The sequence below is a fragment of the Anarhichas minor genome, unplaced genomic scaffold, assembly GCF_050575085.1.
Source record: "Anarhichas minor isolate MPS153535 unplaced genomic scaffold, ASM5057508v1 ptg000021l, whole genome shotgun sequence".
NCBI lineage: Eukaryota > Metazoa > Chordata > Actinopteri > Perciformes > Anarhichadidae > Anarhichas > Anarhichas minor.
In genome coordinates, this window is record NW_027466467.1 from 8,725,632 (window position 1) to 8,745,331 (window position 19,700).

The 19,700-nt window shown below is 40.8% G+C and overlaps 3 protein-coding genes and 2 non-coding genes across 6 annotated transcripts; 1 reads left to right on the forward strand and 4 right to left on the reverse strand.

Annotated features, from left to right (window-relative positions):
* Positions 1-138: 138 nt before the first annotated feature.
* Positions 139-5,831, reverse strand: nop56 (NOP56 ribonucleoprotein homolog). Its single transcript, XM_076095817.1, has 12 exons — positions 5,750-5,831; positions 5,003-5,092; positions 4,810-4,918; positions 4,026-4,196; positions 3,595-3,793; positions 3,168-3,355; positions 2,623-2,774; positions 2,333-2,433; positions 1,465-1,613; positions 1,135-1,256; positions 797-910; positions 139-555 (listed from the first exon to the last, which is right to left on the reverse strand). Exons 1-12 carry the CDS (start codon positions 5,750-5,752, stop codon positions 352-354), a joined length of 1,602 nt encoding a protein of 533 aa, XP_075951932.1. The 5' UTR covers positions 5,753-5,831; the 3' UTR covers positions 139-351.
* Positions 989-1,054, reverse strand: LOC142955039 (small nucleolar RNA SNORD57). The gene has a single exon (XR_012955787.1). It is a non-coding gene; the product is annotated as a small nucleolar RNA SNORD57 (small nucleolar RNA).
* On the reverse strand, positions 2,888-3,009 carry LOC142955030 (small nucleolar RNA SNORA26). The gene has a single exon (XR_012955780.1). It is a non-coding gene; the product is annotated as a small nucleolar RNA SNORA26 (small nucleolar RNA).
* Positions 5,832-8,199: 2,368 nt separating the features above from the next.
* On the forward strand, positions 8,200-10,802 carry mlnl (motilin-like). Of its 2 annotated transcripts, none has more exons than XM_076095883.1 (5): positions 8,200-8,552; positions 9,136-9,266; positions 10,143-10,244; positions 10,371-10,476; positions 10,674-10,802. In XM_076095883.1, the coding sequence occupies exons 2-5, from the start codon at positions 9,147-9,149 to the stop codon at positions 10,679-10,681; spliced, it is 336 nt and encodes a 111-aa protein (XP_075951998.1). In that variant the 5' UTR covers positions 8,200-8,552; positions 9,136-9,146; the 3' UTR covers positions 10,682-10,802. The 2 variants fall into 2 exon arrangements, with proteins under 2 accessions (XP_075951998.1, XP_075951997.1); XM_076095882.1 differs by having other exon boundaries at positions 8,207-8,552; positions 10,140-10,244.
* Positions 10,512-19,227, reverse strand: LOC142954697 (retinol dehydrogenase 11). The gene is made up of 7 exons (XM_076095880.1): positions 19,161-19,227; positions 18,221-18,396; positions 15,347-15,586; positions 14,844-14,933; positions 14,500-14,688; positions 13,210-13,319; positions 10,512-11,329 (listed from the first exon to the last, which is right to left on the reverse strand). Exons 2-7 carry the CDS (start codon positions 18,375-18,377, stop codon positions 11,150-11,152), a joined length of 966 nt encoding a protein of 321 aa, XP_075951995.1. The 5' UTR covers positions 18,378-18,396; positions 19,161-19,227; the 3' UTR covers positions 10,512-11,149.
* Between the last annotated feature and the right edge of the window lie 473 nt (positions 19,228-19,700).

Below are 19,700 nucleotides of genomic sequence, written 5' to 3' on the forward strand. Positions count from 1 at the left end.
TGACATGAGGCACAAAGGGGCCAGACAATAGCATTAAGTGCTGCTGATGAGACAGCCTCATAGTGACATTTGAGAGAAACTAGATCATGGAAATCCCAAACCATACGATCCTTTCAACAGGCAAAACAGAATTCATGATCATTTACTGGACAAAAGTTTAATGGATAAGTTATTTACAGAAGTACAAGTAAATGTCAGACTTCAAGGCACAGTTATAAGCATTTATTTGCAATCAAACCTGCTTTGAGGTTGCAAAAAAACAACATAATGCTGCTTACATACCTTCAGAGAGTAGAAATAAAAAAATAAAACTGTACACAAATATAAAGATTCAGTCTTTGACCACAGCCTCTAATCTGTGGACTCTTTTTTCTTCTTTTTCTTGCCAGACGCAGGTGTTTCTGGGATTTCTTCTGCTTCGATGGTCTCAGATTTTCGTTTCTTTTTCTTCTTCGCTGGGGTGTCCTCTGCAGCAGGGGCCTCCTCTACCTCCATCTCCTCGGCCGCTTGCTTCTTCTTCTTCTTCACCACAACGGGGGTGTCTCCGTTCTCAGCCTGCAAGAAAGTAGAGAACGGTAAGAAACAATAGTGATTTGTTTTTAATACTTCCGAGCTATCCATAAATGTATAATTTAAGTGACTGCAATGTCTGACTCACTTCAGTGATCAGGTCCATTGTTTTGGACCAGCCAATGGTTCGGAGTCAGGCTGATCTAGCATGTCGTACACTGAGACAGGACCATGTGTGGGTCAAATCTCAAATCGAAACATGCCGTTTTCTACAAATAATGCTTACCTCAACGTCACTGTTGGCATCGCCGTTTTCATCCTGCAGCTTCTTTGCACGCTTCCTGCGTTTCTTTTCCTTCTTGTCCAGTTTCCGCTTGATCTCAGTTGCAACATCAGTAGCCTAAGACAAGAAAAATAATTTAGAAATTGTTTTTGATCCAAGTGAAACCATAATTTTGCTCTCGATGGTGGTAATGCTGCATCAGGCTCATTAAATCATTTTGTACCCTCAGTGAAGTCAGGCAAAGACGTGTCATCATTCACAGCATCAACACACTGAACTTATCATTAGAAGCATTAAAAAAAAACAGCAACAAATAAAATTTGATGATTTCCTGAGCTCACCTCTTTCACAGCCTCTTTCATGACATCCACATTCTTCCGTGGCAAGTCACCAGTTTCATAGAAAGACAGGCGCTCCTCCACCTGTCCACGCAGCTTGTCACCATATACACTTGTGGGTACCTCTGCAAGAAAATGAAAAAAAAAAAAATTCAATCACAAAGCCTGCAGTGGATGACTGTAGTTTAAAGTGACACGTGGCGTTGCTCAGGAATATTAGCTTTTCACCACCAACCCGAAGGATGAATACTGTTGACGAAAAATATGAGCATCATTGCAATTATGCCACATATAGCTAACGTGGGCATTAGTCCACACGGTCGCGTCACTCACCGGAGAAACAGTCAATGCGTGAGGCGATTGTGCACTTGTTAGCCAGATATCTGGAGATGCGGCCTTTGTTCTTGGCAGCAGCACGTCCGATGAAGGTGGAGTGGAAGATGAGCCCGTACTTGGGGGTGTTTCCTTTAGTCTTTAGGGCTCTGTGTGAAAATACAGCCGACTTTAGTTATAGAATCAACCACTACATTCATTTTGTGAAATAGCCACCTGGATACGACAATCACTTGCCTGTCCAAAATGTTTGTTTAGCCTTGGCTACTGCACAAATTTATAAGTACATTAAATTGATTTAGACTTCAATTTGGTCATTTGTAATTCTCGATTAACAAATAATTTGGTGTCCAAAATAAAAATCACTAAATAACCACAGGTCAGCATATTCAAACACTGCTGCATTTCAAAAGATGTTCCTCAGTTGTTCAGGGTTATCGGAGTTGTCAGCACAGTTACTCAGGGGATTGACAGATATTGAACATCATTACAACCGAGGACACCGATGGAGCCACAGAGTAAAAAACCCATCTTGCCAGTTTAACAAACTGTTTTGGGCTCTTTGGGTAACCTTTTATTAAGCATCTAAGCAAAAAGGACACTGCATTCCTAACATGGATATTTAGTTATGGTTTATTGCTATGGATATTTAGTGTGCGTTAAGCATCCAGACTAACTAGTTGTTCAGATGTTCTACCTCAGTGCTGTGAGTGGCTGCTCAGACTGTGGGGGTGCAATGGTGAGAGAGGGGTCACTCCGGAGGAGACTTTATAGTTTTGTCTTCTCCAGTCACCCTGCTCTGCTCCTGCCCAGCCCTGCCATCACTGCAGCCACCTCTTTCCCCAGCAGGGAGGGGGGGCCCCAGTACCTGAACAGGGCCTTCTCTGCTCCCAGGATCTGGACTGTGGAGGCCGGGTACTTGGCCAGGTTGGTTAGACTACCGGCATGGGAGATCAGACGAGCTCCCACCTGAAGAAAAATGAAATCTAGAGTCAGTCTCACTGGCGAACACAGAGCCACCATTACAGGATAGATTTTGATGCGAGGACCATCAGGAAACCGGAAATATTTGTCAACACAGAGATTCAGGGGATTGACAGATTGGTAGAACATCATCGGTCCCAGAGTAATGCAATATATAAAACACATTCAACTTACCACTTCTCCAATTAAGGCTGCTAGATTTGGCGCCACTTGGCTCATCTTGCAACGCAGGTACTCTTGCAGCTCCAGCCGATAGCTGGCCAGAGACACCACACGAGTGGAGAATCTCTCTATGTTGATCAAGTCGATGGGGGAGATGTCCATACCTGGAGAAGAACAGATCACAGAGGGTGTTTAGAGAAATCCAACTACTCACCCACTTTGCACAGTGGGTGCAGCTACCATCTATAACTAACTGGTAATCTCAAACGCAATGCGTGGTTGTTTCTCCCGACAGGATCCGCAGTGAGGATGGGGTTGCCTGCACTACAGGTTTATGAGAGAGTTAATGTGCCCCCCTGTGTTGTTCACCAAGGACAATTATTAGTCCAGAGTGGGCATAAAAAGGGGCATGGTGTAGTTTTAAGTTATACATGTCCTTTAAAAAGGCTAGTGTGCAAATGAGCAGGTTTTGTGCACAGATGCCAAGTGGTTGGAAAATACATTTCATTCACATTTGTATTTTAATGTCTAAAGAATGAAAAAGACCATTTGCTGACCCATGGAGGAACGGGACGCGTCCAGAATTGCCTGAGCCTTGGCGCCGTCCATCACTATTTCCTCCAGACTAGGCAAACTCTCCTCTGACAGCTCCTTCCTGTTTCCGATGAGCTGAGCCATGCGGCAGTACATCGAGTTGTCCGGCACGACCTTGATCAGCTCTGGGAAGTGGTAGCCATACCATTCACTGCAGACACAAGACCGCGATCGTTAGAAACCAAAAACGCGCATCAAAATAAAAACGGTCGTCAGTTCAGCATATTCAAAAGACGTGCCTCAGTTGGTTCAGGGTTACATTGGAATTGTCAGCACAGGAACTCAGGGGATTGACAGATATAGAACATCATTACAACCGAGGACGCCATGCAACACAAGTGACAGTGAAAAAAACACTATCTGAAAAGTGGTGTGATGAAGGAACCCTACCGGACACGCATGGAGAAAGTGTTGATATCTTTGTCCAGCTGATCCAACAGAGCAATGGACTGTATGATCATGTTGTCGACTCGGTTGACGTTGAACTTTACTTTAGCTCTGGAGTAGCTGTGGCCCAACCCCAGCTGTGCCTTGGAGGCAGCATGGCCAGTCAGACCCTTCACGAGGGAGTGGAAGTGCACACGCACACCTGACAGGAAAGAGGAAAGATAACAGACAGAGTGTTTTTCTTGAGTTTAATGGTTCATAGCAGAACAGCATGTGACCAGTGGCAGTTCAGATTTTCAGTATGAACCTTCATGAGTTTCAGGGTTTAAAAAAAAATTTCATCACGACAGCCACATTAAAGTTAATGTGCTAGGATTTACACATTTTTAGCATCATGTCCATGTAAATAAATCTCAGGCAGACCGTCTCCTCACCTCTGCCTATCTCTGCCACCACCCCTCCAGTCTGGATGGAAATGGTAAATTCTTCTTGTAAAGACGCTCCAATCTTGGCATCTGAAACCCCCAACATAGCTTTCTTCTTCCCAGAGAGGGGCAGGTTCGTCTCCAGGAACAGCTTCAGGTCGGCATGCACCACACCTGCAAGTAAAAGAGATCACTTATCATTCTGTATACATTTTTTTTTGTTGGCATCAAGCTCAGATTCTGCAGAAAATCAATTTCAAACTTGCAGCAGTGACTGATGTGGCTTCTGATCAATGGAGGGCAGATTTAACTGCTTATTTTCAACCAGCTGGTTTATATAATAATAAATAAAAAAAAGGGGGTTTCCTATGCTTATTCCCTCATGTAATCCGAGTAGTCAGTCCAATCAGGACAAAGACAGACCACTATATGAATTTTGTGAAATAGCCAACTGGATAAGACAATGACTTGCCTGTCCAAAATGTATTTAACCGTTGGCCTTGGCTACTGCACAAATGTATAAGTACCTTAATTGATTTAGACTACAATTTGGTTATTTTTAATTCTTCATTAATAAATAATTTGGTGTCCAAAATAAAAATCACCAAATGAAAAACTACATAACCACGTGTCAGCATATTCAAACACTGCTGCATTTCAAAAGGCGTTCCTCGGTTGTTCAGGGTTATCGGAGTTGTCAGCACAGTTACTCAGGGGATTGACAGATATTGAACATCATTACAACCGAGGACACCGATGGAGCCACAGAGTAGAAAACCCATCTTGCCTTCAGAAATGGCGTTCATGTTCTCCAGAGCAGCCTGGGCCGACTTGAAGGGGAAGAAGGCAGCCAAGCTCACCATGCTGTTGAACTTTCCAATGCTCAGCACGCTCTCCTCCACCTGAAAAACACAAGTTGACGGTTACCGTTGATCCATCCAAATATCAGATTACACCCGCCAAAAGTAGCAGGCCCAAAGACTCACCTGAGGCAGCAGCATGCCGATCTCCTCCACCTCTTTGACGACGAACAGCGCATAGCCCGCCGCGTGCTCGAACAGCACGTGCAACAGCACCTGCAGGAGGTAAAACATTAGATTAACGAGAGAAACAATACAACAAAGGCCAAATAGTAACATTACCGCAACATAAAGTGCGTTTCCAGTCGTCCACTGTAAAAGTCCTCCTTTTAGGTTATTTTTGGTAGCGTCACAACTAACGTAATGTGTGTCAATCGTGCATAATGGCTTTTTAAATGCCACAATTATTCATAAGCGTATCTTCGTACATAAACGCAGTGCTCTTAATAGATTACGGTAACTTGCAGACGCAACCACGTTGTCGTCATGAACCCACGTGTTGTCCTGGGCCTGCGCATGAAGCTAACTCATGCTATCAGCTAACGTTCACTGAAAAGCACCAGCGTAAACTAATGTGCTGCGCCTAAAAGTAAAAAAAGGCTTGGGTTCACCTGTAAGACTGCGACAGATACAAATCCTGTCTGCAGTGGCAGCCTAGGTAGTTTAAAGTCAAGTAATTATTTATGGATAACATTAGCCACATGGGTGGCTAACAGCGCCACATGCGTTGAAAGGCCTTCAGCTGGACGGTAGTAAACACATGAAAATAGACATTTCTATCCTTAAAACGCAGGTAACTTTAAAGAGCCGTCGACTATTTCCTACAATGACTAACTTTGTTGTTACCAAAACACCCTGCACAACTTCTCTTACCATGATTAGTAAATATCTGCAGCAGCCCGCAGTGTGCGACTGTTCAGCTCCGTGTCCTCAGCAAAAAGACTGCTGCCACACGTTTCTGCGGAACGTCACATGACTTAAATACCGCGATACCAGCCTAACATCGCGAGACCTGACCGAGAAACATCCGCCTGCTGGATACAAAATAAAGTATAGGGCTCTTGTTATTTAATCTTATATATTTATATATGAATATTTATCAACCAACAATACGTTACTGCGTCTCTAAATATTTGCTTTCTTCTGTACCACCCTGTCTGTGGCACTCAAGCCTATTGTATCTCATGATGCTGTACTGATCTTTAAAGGCCAGCACAGCCACACAGGTGTAAATGTTGCATTTGTTAGGGACTATTTTCCGCCACAGCTTACACATTAGGGATCTTGTGGGTATACATGTGGTGTATGTAGGACTAACTCATAATAAATAATGATAATGAAGGAATATGTCATCCAGTGCAATAGTGTGTCTCATTATTGTGTTCTTTCTTTTCCAGTCCAAAACCCGAAGATATAGTTACTGTCATTGCAGATTAAGAAAACAAGCCAATATTCACCATTTTAAAGTAGAACCACAGATTTTTTGTCGTTTTCACCATAAAAAATTACTTAAACATTCAATCAATTATCGAAACAGGGGCAGATTAGTTTTCTGTCAATCGGTTATTCAACTATTCGTGCCAGCTCCATTAATGGCACACAGGAATAAACTATATCAGGCTTTGGCTACACAGACAATACCTTTGTAGTATAACTCTTTGTTGAGTTTCTTCTTTTTATGGTATTTGTTAATTTATGACACTAAGAAAATAAATACTATTTCCAGACGTATCGTTTAACGAGAACTTCAATACAAAAAAAGTATTCAGTTAGGGTAGTAAGCTGTAAGTGATTCATTTGAATTGATTTAGGCTACTCCAACACACTTGGTTTGAAATAATACACTGACTATAAGGTTAAAGTGCTGGTTAAAGGGAATTCCATGAACATAAGAACACATTATAAAGAGCCTATCGTTAGGTGATGGAAAAATGTAAAGAGAGCTTGTGCGTCATTGTGGTGTTACAAGAAGTGCTACAGAAGAGATACAAAGCTGTGCTTGTGTCATTGAATTGCAATAAAACAGAAACAACGGTGGCAATACTTTTCATTTTCCTCTTCTGCTGAGTATTCTAACAGCAAAGTAAACTCAGCCTGCAATAACATTTCACCATCATGTAGGAAAACAGATAAGTGTCACATGTAGGAAGAAGCATTAAAGTTCTTTCGGGTCATGAGGTTTCCAAGAAGCGGATGCATTTGGGTCTGTTATAAATTCCTGGCAGGTCGTAAATGTGACATTGTGTTGGATATTAGTTAAAAGCGTAAAATTTATGACAGCCCTCTTTGGACGGATTGCCTCCTGGCTGCTACACACATACACACGCACACACACACACACACACACACACACACTCACACACACACACACACACACACACACACACACACACACACACACACAGACACACACACACACACACACACACACACACACACACACAAACACACACAAAGAGGCACACTATTAAAGTCCAGTATTAATCCCAATAACCTTTTTCAGTATTTAGCTTGGTGATCCAAATGAAAGTCACAAAAACTGAATTGTGCCTCTCAGTTAGCAGTAGTCTGTTTTACGATGAGTTATGAAGGAGTTAGTTTTATCTTCTTCCCAAATTTGTTTGAAGGTTAGATTAGTGCAAATGTGTTTGCTGTCTTGTGTGATACTGTAAGAATGATTAAATGAGACTGACATGAGATTTCTTTGTTCAGGCAGTTCTACAAATAATTCACTATCACATCTGACTTATTCTGCAAGAGTAGAACATATGCATCCTGTAGCTCACACAAACCCCCCCATAATATGCCACAGGGGGGTGAAAAGTACATGTACTCAAAAACTGTACTTAAATACAATTTTGAGGTACTTGTACTTTACTTGAGAATATCCATTTTCTGCTGCTTTATATTTATGTCAGAGAAAAATATTATACTTTTTACTCCACTTTATTCATTTGATAACTTCAGTTACTTGTTACTTTGCATGTTCAGATTAATAATACAATATATATTCAACAAATAAATTAGGATGTAATATTATAGATCAAGTAAAAACTTTATTGATCCCCTGGGAAATTCACAAGCTACTGAGCAGATAAACTTTATACAAAGAAATGAAAATTAGCTTCACCTTTACCAGCTTCTTTATTAGAGCGATGAACACGTTAATGCATCAATAACTATAATCCAATAATATGATATACACTATTCTGAAGCAGGCCATTCTGCATAGTGAGTACTTTTACTTTTGGTTCTTTAAGTGTGTTTTGATGCTTGCGTGAAAAGGATCAACACCTGACTTTAACTTGTAACAGAATATTTCTACACTCTGGTATTGTTTCTTTTACTTGTATAAAATCAGAGTTCTTCTTCCACCTTTGAGTTTTGCTCATCAATGTGTCATTTTGTCAATTGTGTCAAAGGCCTACATACATAAAGCATGGTGAGCTTACTGCCCTAATAAAAATAAACCAGATTCCTGAGTAAGATGTGTGTTTCCAGGAGTAAGGACGGGAGCCCGTTGAGGAGCGGATGTGAGGGAGGACAGTAAAAAGCTCAGGGATCAGCAGAGGGCTCGATATAAAGGCTGACTGGACAAGCTGACGCTCAGACCGGTGAAGCTCTGCTCATCTTAAAGCACACTCCCTTAAACAACTAACTAAAGCTGACACAGCACGTGAGTAACTTACGGCTTCTTCTGCCTGTCTCTCCCTCTGCCTCCCCCCCCCCCCGCTGTCTAATACTCCTGTCTTTGCTGTCTTCATTCACTTACATTTGTGTTCAGAGCTATCTTGCTGTTGTAAGTATGGCTGATCCACCCTCTTGGCCTCTTATCTCGTTTGTCAGTGGAGCGGGTTGTTGTTACTTTCATGCTTCTCTCCCCCCCCCTCCTGCCGCCTCTCTTTTTCTCCCAATCTACTATATCTTTGTCAACGTCTCCAGTGTAGAATGACATGGGATCTTCTGTGTCCTTCTTACTCTTCACTCAGTTACTGTTTCTGACACACACACACACACACACACACACACACACACACACACACACACACACTACACTTTATGTCAAACACTATTTTGACTGTCGCCTCTCTTTCCCACTGCTAAAAACACTTCCCTAATTTCTGTAAGTGGCCTGGCCTCAGTGCCACTCACCCCGGAATCCCTGACTGTACTGTACACTTGCATGTTAGTGTTCTGAATGTATGCCTATGTACAGTATGTGTATAAGTGTGTGTGTATGTGTATGTGTATGTGTCCAGGACTGAGCAGAATGAGCATGCGCAGAGCGGTGATTGGTTGCTTGGTGTTGGCGTGCCTGATGGCGCTGCTGGCTGAGAGGACAGAGGGACACATCACCTTCTTCAGTCCAAAGGAGATGATGCTGATGAAGGTAAGCAGCTGGGGTCGGATGATTGGACAGTGAGCAGAAATAGAGCTGAGCAACAATTTAATAGTGATGCCTGATGTCTTTTCAATGCAATCACACATATACTGAATGCTCGTTAGAGCTTTGTGTCACATCATTTTGTCCTGTGGCTTTACTGGATGTGCAACAGTTTGATTGTGTTACGTACATTTGGACACTGTACAGTTTTTAGATCTGAAAAAATTAGACAAATACTTTCATAATCAAATAATCGTGTAATTCTTTCAGGAAAAAATGCCAAATTTTCCTTGTTTCCAGCTCCGCAGTTGTGAGGTTTTGCTAATTTTCTTTGTCTTTATTTTTATTAAATTGAACATCTTTTGGATTTTGGTGTGTTGGTTGGACAAGACAAACTATTTGAGTTTAGAGTTGTAGTATGCATTTGTCTGTATTTTTTATTTTACAACAAGTAATGATTTGTAATTGGGAGAATAAGTTAAAGATTCTTAAATAATAATAAAAAAATGTTGTTATTTGCAGCCCTAGTAGCACAAAACACATCAAAATTGACATCGGTAGTCATTTCATCCAACAGAAAAGATGTAATGACAAATCCAGACTCACAATTCTCTGGAGTTTTTCTTTACAGTGTTTTAGTTTTGCAAAGTTTGAATGATAAAGTCACAAAAAAAGGTCAAGTGGAGGTTGCTCTCAGTGCTGAATCAGTATAAGATGCTGATATGGCTCAGGAAGCAAATTAATATATTGATAAGGGATTTATGTAGATAAGTAGTGGCTCTTCATACTTTTGTACAACGAAAGAATGACTGGAGGTAGTAGAAAACCATTCTCTATTGCATTAGTTTTCCATGTTTGTGTAAACTTGTCTCTGTGCAGCAGGAGAGAGAAGGTAGAAAGGACATGGCGCCTCGATCGGAGGATGGTCAGTTTGAAGAGGTTACAGTCCAACAGCTTCCTCAGCTGGAACGTGGTGGAAATCCTGTGAGCGCGCACACACACACACACACACACACACACACACACACACACACACACACACACTATCCCTGCTGTTTTCACCAACGACTCATTGAATATAAGTCATTAACACTTCTTTTGTGTCTCCAGGATAAAACAGTTGAGATCGCCATCCGTCTTTCCCCCAAACAGCTAGATCATGTGACTCCGGTGCTCGAAGAGATCATCCATGAGATAGAGGAGGAACTTCAGAAAGGTACAAATGTTTAAATGGTAGAAGACGTAGTGAGACACATTTATTTATTTAAAAAAAGCCTCTAATCAGATCAACAACATGGCCTTTTATTATCCAAAGATGATTAGAAGACACATACTGTACTTACAAGTGATAGTGCTATGATTACAAACCTCCTTGGTGACCATACTGTTCTCAAACTATCTCTGTCTCTGCAGCCAAATAGCGAGGTTGAAGACACCAGGGGATGAACCAACGCTGTACAAATTCTTCAAAAAGCACTGAATGCTCAAATGTTTTGTTGTGTGTTAAAGATTAAGTCAATAAAGGGAAGTGATTGTGTCTAATATTAGAACCTCTGTTGTCATTTCTGAAGAAGCAAGAGTTGGCCACATGGTGTCAGCATGTCTCAGGAAACCCAGTGATTCACATACCTGAATAAAAGTCACATTTCTTTCTATAAAATAACAAAACATTCACCATTTTCATGAACGAAAATTACTCACAGAACATTGATTGCTGAGCAAGTGATTAAAGCTTTTCAAATAAGACATTATTCATTTGTGCATTCAGAAACGTCGCCTGATCATTTTAAAGACACATTATGTCAGACCTGTTCCCTTAAGAAGTGCAGCAAGAGGGTGGAATTTGACCCCTTTTCTGTTATCAGGCCTCCATTGTCCTGATAGTTGTTTCAGAGCTTAGATGTCAGCCTCTCGCTGATCTCAAAGTCCTTGACCGCCAGGGCAGGGTCTCGAGCTAAAGGGGCGGGGAGGACCAAATGGCAGTCGCTGTCACAATACTTCCCAGTTATTCCCTCCATTTCCTCTGCTACTGCACAGTAGATTGAGCTGGTTGCACCCTCCTCTGAAGACTGAGAGGAAGGAAAGAATCATGAAGAGGAAATGTGAGAGTACAAGCAACAAAAGTTACAGATAGATATCTCCGTAGGTGCAAATATGCAAACGGGAAGTTTGTGCAATATCGGCCTTGATGTGTGTGTTGTATAACCAGATGTTGAGCCCCTAAATGTTTGCCCCTAAAGACACAGGATAAGTGATATAGGTCAAGAGTTTGGACTCTGAGAATGGTTCGGAAAAGGACCAGCCGTGAAACAGACCTGCCACAAAAACTGATGATGGATCCCAGATGTAAAAGCGGTGTGAAAGCTATGTGTGTGCAGCCATGGTTACAAGTGACACACTATTATGCGGTTGTCAGTGCATTCCAGGGAACAAAAGTATTTGTATCAACACACACACACGTGTGATGTGATGGGTCTGCTGAGGACACCAGTTTTCCTGTGGAATGAGGGATTATCAGCTCTTTTTGCCCTGTACGACACATAACTGATAGAAATAATATCTAAAACAAGCTGCAGTGAATCTGAATTATTGTTTAAAGTAAATATGCCTCCAAATATACAGTAGGTTAATCTTTTAAAAAGACAAAGTCATTTCTTAGCTAGGCACTGTATTTTGTAGCAAACATGCCAAAGCAGTACTTCCCCAAATAGATGGTAAGCATCACTTTTAGCTCAGTCTTTCCTGCATCATTACACGACACTGAGTTATCATTATATACTGTTTGTACTCAAATGCACAACTGATTCAATTTTAAATATGATCAAAAAGGGTATTGAGCTCTTCTTACACATTTCATCTGATGTGGATCTTAACACAACAAAGATCTCTGGTATTAGTGCTGACTTTTCTACCTTTGGTTCATTGGAAGTCTGAGTCAAAGCTAAAGAACAAAGGATGCCATAGAACAATGCGTGTTTGTACCAAGTTCTATATTTAGTTTATATTATCAGATTTCCACCACTGGTGAAGCATGTGGAAGCCCTTCAACTTGTCCGTCTTGGTTTTCTTGCTGTTTTCTGCTGGTCTGTACATTGAGCTTGTGCTCTGGCTAATCATTAAAACAACATATCTTTACAGCAGACATTTGGCCTTTCTCACAATAAAACATTGTGACTCGTCAAAGTAGGTAAAGCACAGGTGTTACTAATAACATTAACGATGGCTCCGCTCTATTTAAGCGTCCAAGTGACAGTGTCAGTCAGCCAGAATGCACGAAAGTGAAATCAAAGCAGCTAAATAGCCGTCATTAATTACATTAATTATTCCGGCGCTTTTCCCGACATGTCAAAATGTCTTCCGTGAAAAAGCCCTATTAGAAACAATTTCAGCCAGCTGTTGCAACATGGCCACATGCATACATACACACATTCTCATACGCAAACATCCTGACTTGCAATCAGGGTTTGGGCCTAATAATATATATATATATTGTTCTCATTTTCATGAGCCATATATCGGTAGCTGTTTATAATTTTAAGCTCAGGCGTTCCCAAATTAATTAAATTGAAAGTTGGTCAGTTTTAACTGGAACACTACAGGAAGGTCAACTCTCATAACGGGGCCACATGCCTTTGAGAAGTAATAATTAAATTGCTCAGTTTGCCATGGAGTACTGTAACTCAAGCGTCCCCAGTTGAGGGAATAGCAGGTCTTGTTGACCTGAACATAGAACCTGTCTCACTGAGCACGCTCTATCTCAGCAGGCAGACCGTGATTGGCTTTCTGATATTGATTCTGCCAAACCAGTCTCTCGCCTGCAGCAAATTAGGTGAGAGTGCATTTAAATACTAGGAGGAGGATACTGATCAACAACCAGTCACATTCAACCTGGAAAGCTGCAAAACATGACAGTGGAGAAATGATGTGGACAGTGACTCGATGTACTCACCTTGAAAAAGAAAAATCCAACCAGGTTGAAAATAAAACGAATCATCAATGGATAGTGTCTCAACACTTCTGTCATGACAATACCAGGGTGGACAGAGTTTGCCGTGACACCTACATGCAAGTAAACACATAGAGCCACACACACACATAGACAGACACAAACATCCACAGGAAACAGAGAGGGACAGAGAATGTAAGCAAGGCCAGTCTCAGCAACAAGTCTTTGAATGCAGACTTTCGTCTGTTGATTTTTTTTCTAATCTTTTCAGAAGAATCAAAAGGGGAAAATTAGTTTCAGCTGCTTCGCTAAATTCACTAGAATGTTTGCGTACCTTCATCTGGTTCCTTTTTAGTTCAAAAGACAGAAATATATACTTTGTCACGTGTAATTTAAAGTCTTTAAAGTTTGATCAGACCACCCGTGTGTGTGTTTGACGAAGAGCAGAGGTGGCAAGCACATAATGCATAAACAAACTTGTTCATTGCAAGAAGTTTCATGTCACAGATCCTGTTTAGTAAGCAGCGGTGCTAAATTATTAGAACTATGAGCATAATGTCGCAACATTTAGTATATACCATGAACAATGACAACCAAAGGTGCCCAATTAAAGCAAAATAAAAGGTGATTTTTTTGTCTTTTGGTTACAGGTTTGTCTCATTTACTGATCTACATTTCAGGGTGCAGATCATTTTAAAATGTGCATTTTAATCTACCCTACTGGTACTTTTATTTGGATAGTCTGCCTACAAATTATTTAGAGTATTTGTAACATTTCAACAGCTTATTCAACAATTCAACAATTCAAATAACTGCTTTGCTTTGTCTGTGTATGTTTTACAAATTATCTATAGAGTTTACATATTCTCAGAATAATTTAGTTGACTTTGAAAACACACTCACTCACTTTTGTTTTTGTGCTGAGCGACATGAGTAAAATTTGTGTCCATATACACCAAATCTCCAGTTTTTAATTTTGTGACTATTTCACGAAATGCTGTGAGACTGGGCTGTCCAATCAGGACTTGATCCCTCCTCTGCCGGTCTTCGTGAGGTTTCTTATGCTTTTCCCCAGTTACAGCTTTTACATTTATTTTATTTTTAAGCAAGTGTTAAAAGACAGAGGTTGTCGTGTGTTGTACATACTGTAAAGCCCCTTGAGGCATATTTGTGATTTGTGATGTTGGGCTATATAAATAAAACTGACTTAACTTTCTGCAGCACATATTTAATAGAATAGACCATGCAATCGCTATACCAATGGATAATATAATAATCTTGATTTTAGCCCACCTGTCCCTTCTAGCCTGCGTGCTAGCTCCTTCGTACAGATGACATTGTGCAGCTTCGTGTGGTTGTAGACAGAATCCATGTGATAAGTGAGGTTCTCGCCATGAAAATGAGAAAAGTCCACTACACCCTTCTTATGGTTGACTGAGGCGAGGGTGACAATACGCGATGGAGCTGAACTCTTCATCAGGTCTGGGGTGAAGCACAGACATGCGGAGCGAGGAAAGGAAAAAGACACGAGGGGCAGAGAGAGAAACAGAAGACAAAATATTAGGTACGTCATGACAATGACAGTTAATCATCATTTCATACCCACAACATAACAGCTGTATTAAAGAGAGACCTACCCAGCAGCAGGTTGGTGAGGAGAAATGGTCCCAGGTGGTTGGTGGCAAAAGAAGACTCAAACCCATCCTTGGTTATCTGCCTGGGTAAACCTGATAGTAGAATCAAAAAAATAGATTGGATTTAACAAATAAGATTAGATATACAAACACATACTTCTATAGTTAGGAGTACCTCACATTGCATTCTGTAAATATTACAACTAACCTTTAACTTAACCTAACCTGACTTCACCTTATACGTACGCAGTTGTTTTTGCCAATTATGAGGACATTGACTTATTCACTCCCACACTTCCACCAACATAAAGCTCATGGAGAGAGTTGTACAACGTCTTCTGTTGCTCTGCTGGAAGCTTTGCCAAGTCTGAGCACATAGTATTGGGATTCCGTTATCATACTGCATGGTTCCTAGGGTTAACTCTTGTTGATATTTCTGGTCCCCCGAAATGCCCAGTGCAGCTTTAAAACTAGCATTCCATTTCTGCTGCGTGCACATGTATCACCTGATACTCCAGCATTGTTGACGAGGATGTGGAGAGCTTTCTCCTCTGTGAGAATCCCCTTGGCAAATTCCCTGACAGAGTCCAGAGAAGACAGGTCCACCAGACGCAGGTGGATGTCAGAGTTCCCTGTCTTCTCCCTGATTTCTTTAAGTGCTGCTGTCCCCCGGGCTTCGCTTCGACAGGCCAGAATAACACGAGCCCCCCGACGTGCTAAGTCCAAGGCAATGAACTTCCCGATCCCTAGCAAAGTGAAAGAGAGCAAAAGAGTTGTTTGCAATACTTTACAACAAAAAAAGGTCCATAAAGCAGATAGCAATCAACACACCCTTTGAACCTATAGGCTCTATTTTCAAATACACGTGTTGGGACATGTGGTATTGTGGTACAAAAGCCTGTGGTTCTTGTAAAACATATATTTGTTTCCAAGAATGTTTGAAACTTACCAGTTTCAGCTCTTAAAGACGGGAGAGTTGGGGATTTTTGGCTTGTTTGATGTATTACATCTCTAAGTGGTATGTGACATTTACTAGTATGGAATGGTAAATGTCACACATGCTCATGATAAAGAGATGTCTCAGAAAAAGTGATATCAATTTTATGACCTATTTAACATCTATTTTATATTTAAAATTGGCTGCACACACAAAACAATTGGCCTTAGTTACACTGACAAATAAATAATATAACCCAACTTAGCAGTGACAGTGAGGGAATTGGAAATTCCAAATGAAAGAACATTTTGAAAATCCAGAATTAAATACAATTTAAAAAACGCTGTTGCAAGAAGATGCAGGGAATATATTTAAAATTATTCTTCAAGGTACATTGGGGTGTTGTATTTACATGGAGTTAAAGATTAACAGTAAAAGCGACCTTTCCTCAGTGCTGCTATGAGGTTCCTGTCATTTTGGCAGGTGAAGTCTTAAGATTAAGGGAAACCTAAGAGCGTATGTCAGAAGTACAGTACAGCTATCTGTCTAATAATTATTGGCAATAATACTGGTCATACCAGTGAGTGCATTCAATTGAACAATGGTGGGTTTTAATGTTTAATTTCTAAGAGAATAAACGTGCTGTGTCTTTCTTTAAATATTACACAATCTTGCTCTATAGCGTTGATTTCAGTTCAGTTAGTCAATCTGTAAATGTAGCAGCAAGGTTGCAGTTTATTTGCGTTCCGCAAGGTTATGATCTGTTAAAGGGGGTCAGCTCCATGGTAAAGTGTGACTTTTGCTCTTGTTGTTCTGCCTGTGATATTGGTGGAGATCATCTGTTGATGGTATCAACAGGGGTGTGTGAGCAGGTTCTCTCAGCAGAGAGCGACTGGGCTGCGTCAAGTTGTGGATGAATGTGAGAGAGTCAATAATAATCGTTAGTAGTAACAAAGGAATCTTACTGCTTTGTTTTTTGAGTTTGCATTGTTTGACCGCATGTTTTTAATAATGACTAATGTGAATGGTGTCACTAGTAGTGACAACCCCACAGAGAAGTATCACACGACTGCGGTAGCTCTCCTGGTTTTCTGGGCCGCAGCTCTACTCCTATCAACCTTGTTATCAGTAAACAAGCTGATTAACTCAGTGTGTATCTGCACTGGAAACATTTAAGTAATGCAGCTTTAAGTTTGCTTCACTCTCCACCTTTACTCTACGCGGATGGCATGAGCCAGTTTTCAAACACTTGTAAATGTGTAATGGAATAATTACTTATATAATATGTAATATGCTCTGTAATGATTAGCACAGTTGGTAGCAAGGATCCAAGATGTTCTCTTCCGTCAACTTTCTAACAAAACAGATACAGCTGCATGCACTAGTAAATTATTTCTTGCCTAATGCTAAACAGCTGTAGGATTTATAACTTGGAAATAATTACAAAGCTGTTTTTAAACCCCGAATTGCTGATGTTGCGATCACTGATTTCCTTCTTTAGCCAGGTTTCTATAGTGATTCATGCGGACACCGTTAACAGACCAAACGCTGTTCTTGTTGGCAAACCTGGGAGAGGAAGAGACATAAAAGAGCCTCAGTCCATTTATAGGTTTTTCTGGATGAATTTGTGGAGGTATAGGCTGAAGCAGCAGAGACAGTGGTATGGAGAGGAATTGATAGTTGTGACCATAGCAGAATGTTTATGGTATTTGGCAACGATCCCGATCACGTCATAGTCCCTATGAAAACTGTTGACAGCGTATCTCTTAATCTAAAAAGGCAAGTGAGAAAATCTGTTTTGTAGTTTTGGTAAAGTGGGCCCTTTAAAACCATTTCTGAAGAGAGATCAGGCATCATGCTGATTCTGTGTGTATCTGTCCTCATGCCTTCCAGTATGATTGCTTGGTGAGAGGGTGCAGCATTGACATGCCGGAAAACAATGTTTGTCTCCCTGTTGCGGGTTGTCATAGCCTCCCATCTGTTATCTGTTAAACTATGTCCCCTTGTCCTTGGTTTTCAGAATTGCATCAAGTGAATCATGACTGAAAACTTGTAATTAGATAAAAAGTAGCCCAACTGATAAGAATAGTTAAGGTCAAAGGGCTTCACAGTGATAATACAGTAACAAGGAGACTAATACCATATAATCTTACAAACTTCACAGTAAAAAAAAAAAGATTTCACGATACATACAATATGCATTTAGAATATACTGTATATATAAACCTATATTATCTATAGTCACAGGGAATTAGTCAAAAAAATGAAAAAATGAGAAATTTACAGATTACAGATTAACTGCAATAACAAATGGCCAAACGTAAACAAGCACAAAAAGCCATCCGTATTCCACTTGCAATAGTGTTGCCACATTAAAACTGTGAGGTTGCATGCCCTATAGAGATCATGTATAGTAGAATGGAAGAGGCCACATTCAACCAACCTGTATTGGCTCCTGTCACTATTGCGGTCTTCCCCTTCAGGCGCACGGAGCATGCTTGTGGATCCCAGGGACCCCTGCGCTGTATGCGCACAACGACCGCCAGCACCGCCGTGAAAACGGCCCAAACAGGGTGCCAAAATATAGCCAACCAAACCATTGCACAGTCGTTTGAGCGTCTGCAAACACGAAATGAAAGAGTCTGGGAACAGCTGGTCAGCTTGCGCCACCTTCTTCTACCCAAAGTAGGTGTGCCTAATGCCTAAAATCCCGACAGCTGTAAACTATTACAGCATAAAGGAACAATCGCATTCGGGCAGAGGGGCTGTGCTTTAATGGGCATTGACCTAAGTAGCTCCCCGTCATAAAAACAACAAAACATCTGCTTTTAATGTTCTTCACAATTGTACGTTAACTATGGACGCCACTGACAGCAGAAAACACAGCTCACGGTGACTCACAGGCTTGATTCGACTTTTGGTCAGATATTATTATTATCATATGTGTGTACAAATAAGACAAAGGAGATAAAGTATATAAGCTCTGTGAAATTGTGCAACAGTCAAGATAAGTACATGGAAATATACAAAAATATCCTGTCTGGCTGTACAACACCCTTAACTTTTGCCGTTTCAGCACATTTCACTTAGTCACTCCCGCACAAATATATTGAACTTTAGAGTCTGATGACTGTCTCAATAGTGGTCGTAAATAACGGCAGTGCACCTTATTAGCCACTAGAGGGCAATCAGGCTAATAAATTGAACTGGTATTGTGTGGACGTTATGCTTAGACATTATGACACATTCATTTTATGTTTAGCTGAATGGTTTATCTGATGACTATGAAATCATGGAGTATTTTTACTTTGTGAAAATTGTACAATTTATACTTGAACATTACTACAGTAAGAAGTAATGTACAAATTGAGTAGAAAACTTACTCTGGTACAAAAGTCTGTTGAATCTCTGACCGCACCCATGATGAAAGTGTTGGTCCGTTGGGCTGAAGCTACGTGACTGCTGCACAGAGTGGAAAGATCATAGACATTGGCAGTTTGAAGTGCAAGAAAGTCAAGAGGTGGAAAGATAGCCTCACTACTAGAAAGCAGGTCAATGAGTCTCTGAATTCAATCCAAAAAGCACATTCTCTAGATTATTTCACTGAAAACTAGCACACTCATTTTCAATGATTAATTTGTGTTCTACAGTGACCAAGTGATCTCTACACACTGCAACTCAAGAAAACACAAATGGCAATGACAATATTGCTAATTAAGAAGACAACACAGGCCCATTCAGACACACATTTACCAATTTGACAGCACATAGTACAGAAATGCTACAACCACAGAACAACACCTCAGTTAGAGAGGAACTCTCTGCAGAGTGCAGCAATGCCTCCCACAAGATTTGACGACAAACGGTTCATGAGATCGGCCACTGTATCTAAATCCGTTTAGAAATGATGTGTCTTTTTGTTA

Bases quoted from the DNA above. Each gene is read 5' to 3' on its own strand.
- nop56 (XM_076095817.1), bottom strand. The intron at 4,197-4,809 runs CTGAAGGCAAGA...GATCTCTTTTAC, and splicing joins GGAGAACATGAACGCCATTT to TTGCAGGTGTGGTGCATGCC. The intron at 3,356-3,594 runs GTAGGGTTCCTT...TTGTGTCTGCAG, and splicing joins ACTTTCTCCATGCGTGTCCG to TGAATGGTATGGCTACCACT.
- mlnl (XM_076095882.1), top strand. From the start codon at position 9,147: ATGAGCATGCGCAGAGCGGTGATTGGTTGCTTGGTGTTGGCGTGCCTG. The intron at 9,267-10,139 runs GTAAGCAGCTGG...GTCTCTGTGCAG, and splicing joins AGGAGATGATGCTGATGAAG to CAGGAGAGAGAAGGTAGAAA. The intron at 10,245-10,370 runs GTGAGCGCGCAC...TTGTGTCTCCAG, and splicing joins TGGAACGTGGTGGAAATCCT to GATAAAACAGTTGAGATCGC.
- LOC142954697 (XM_076095880.1), bottom strand. From the start codon at position 18,377: ATGGTTTGGTTGGCTATATTTTGGCACCCTGTTTGGGCCGTTTTCACG. The intron at 15,587-18,220 runs GTTGGTTGAATG...TCACTTTGCTAG, and splicing joins AGTGACAGGAGCCAATACAG to GGATCGGGAAGTTCATTGCC. The intron at 13,320-14,499 runs GTGGGCTAAAAT...ACTTGCATGTAG, and splicing joins ACGCAGGCTAGAAGGGACAG to GTGTCACGGCAAACTCTGTC.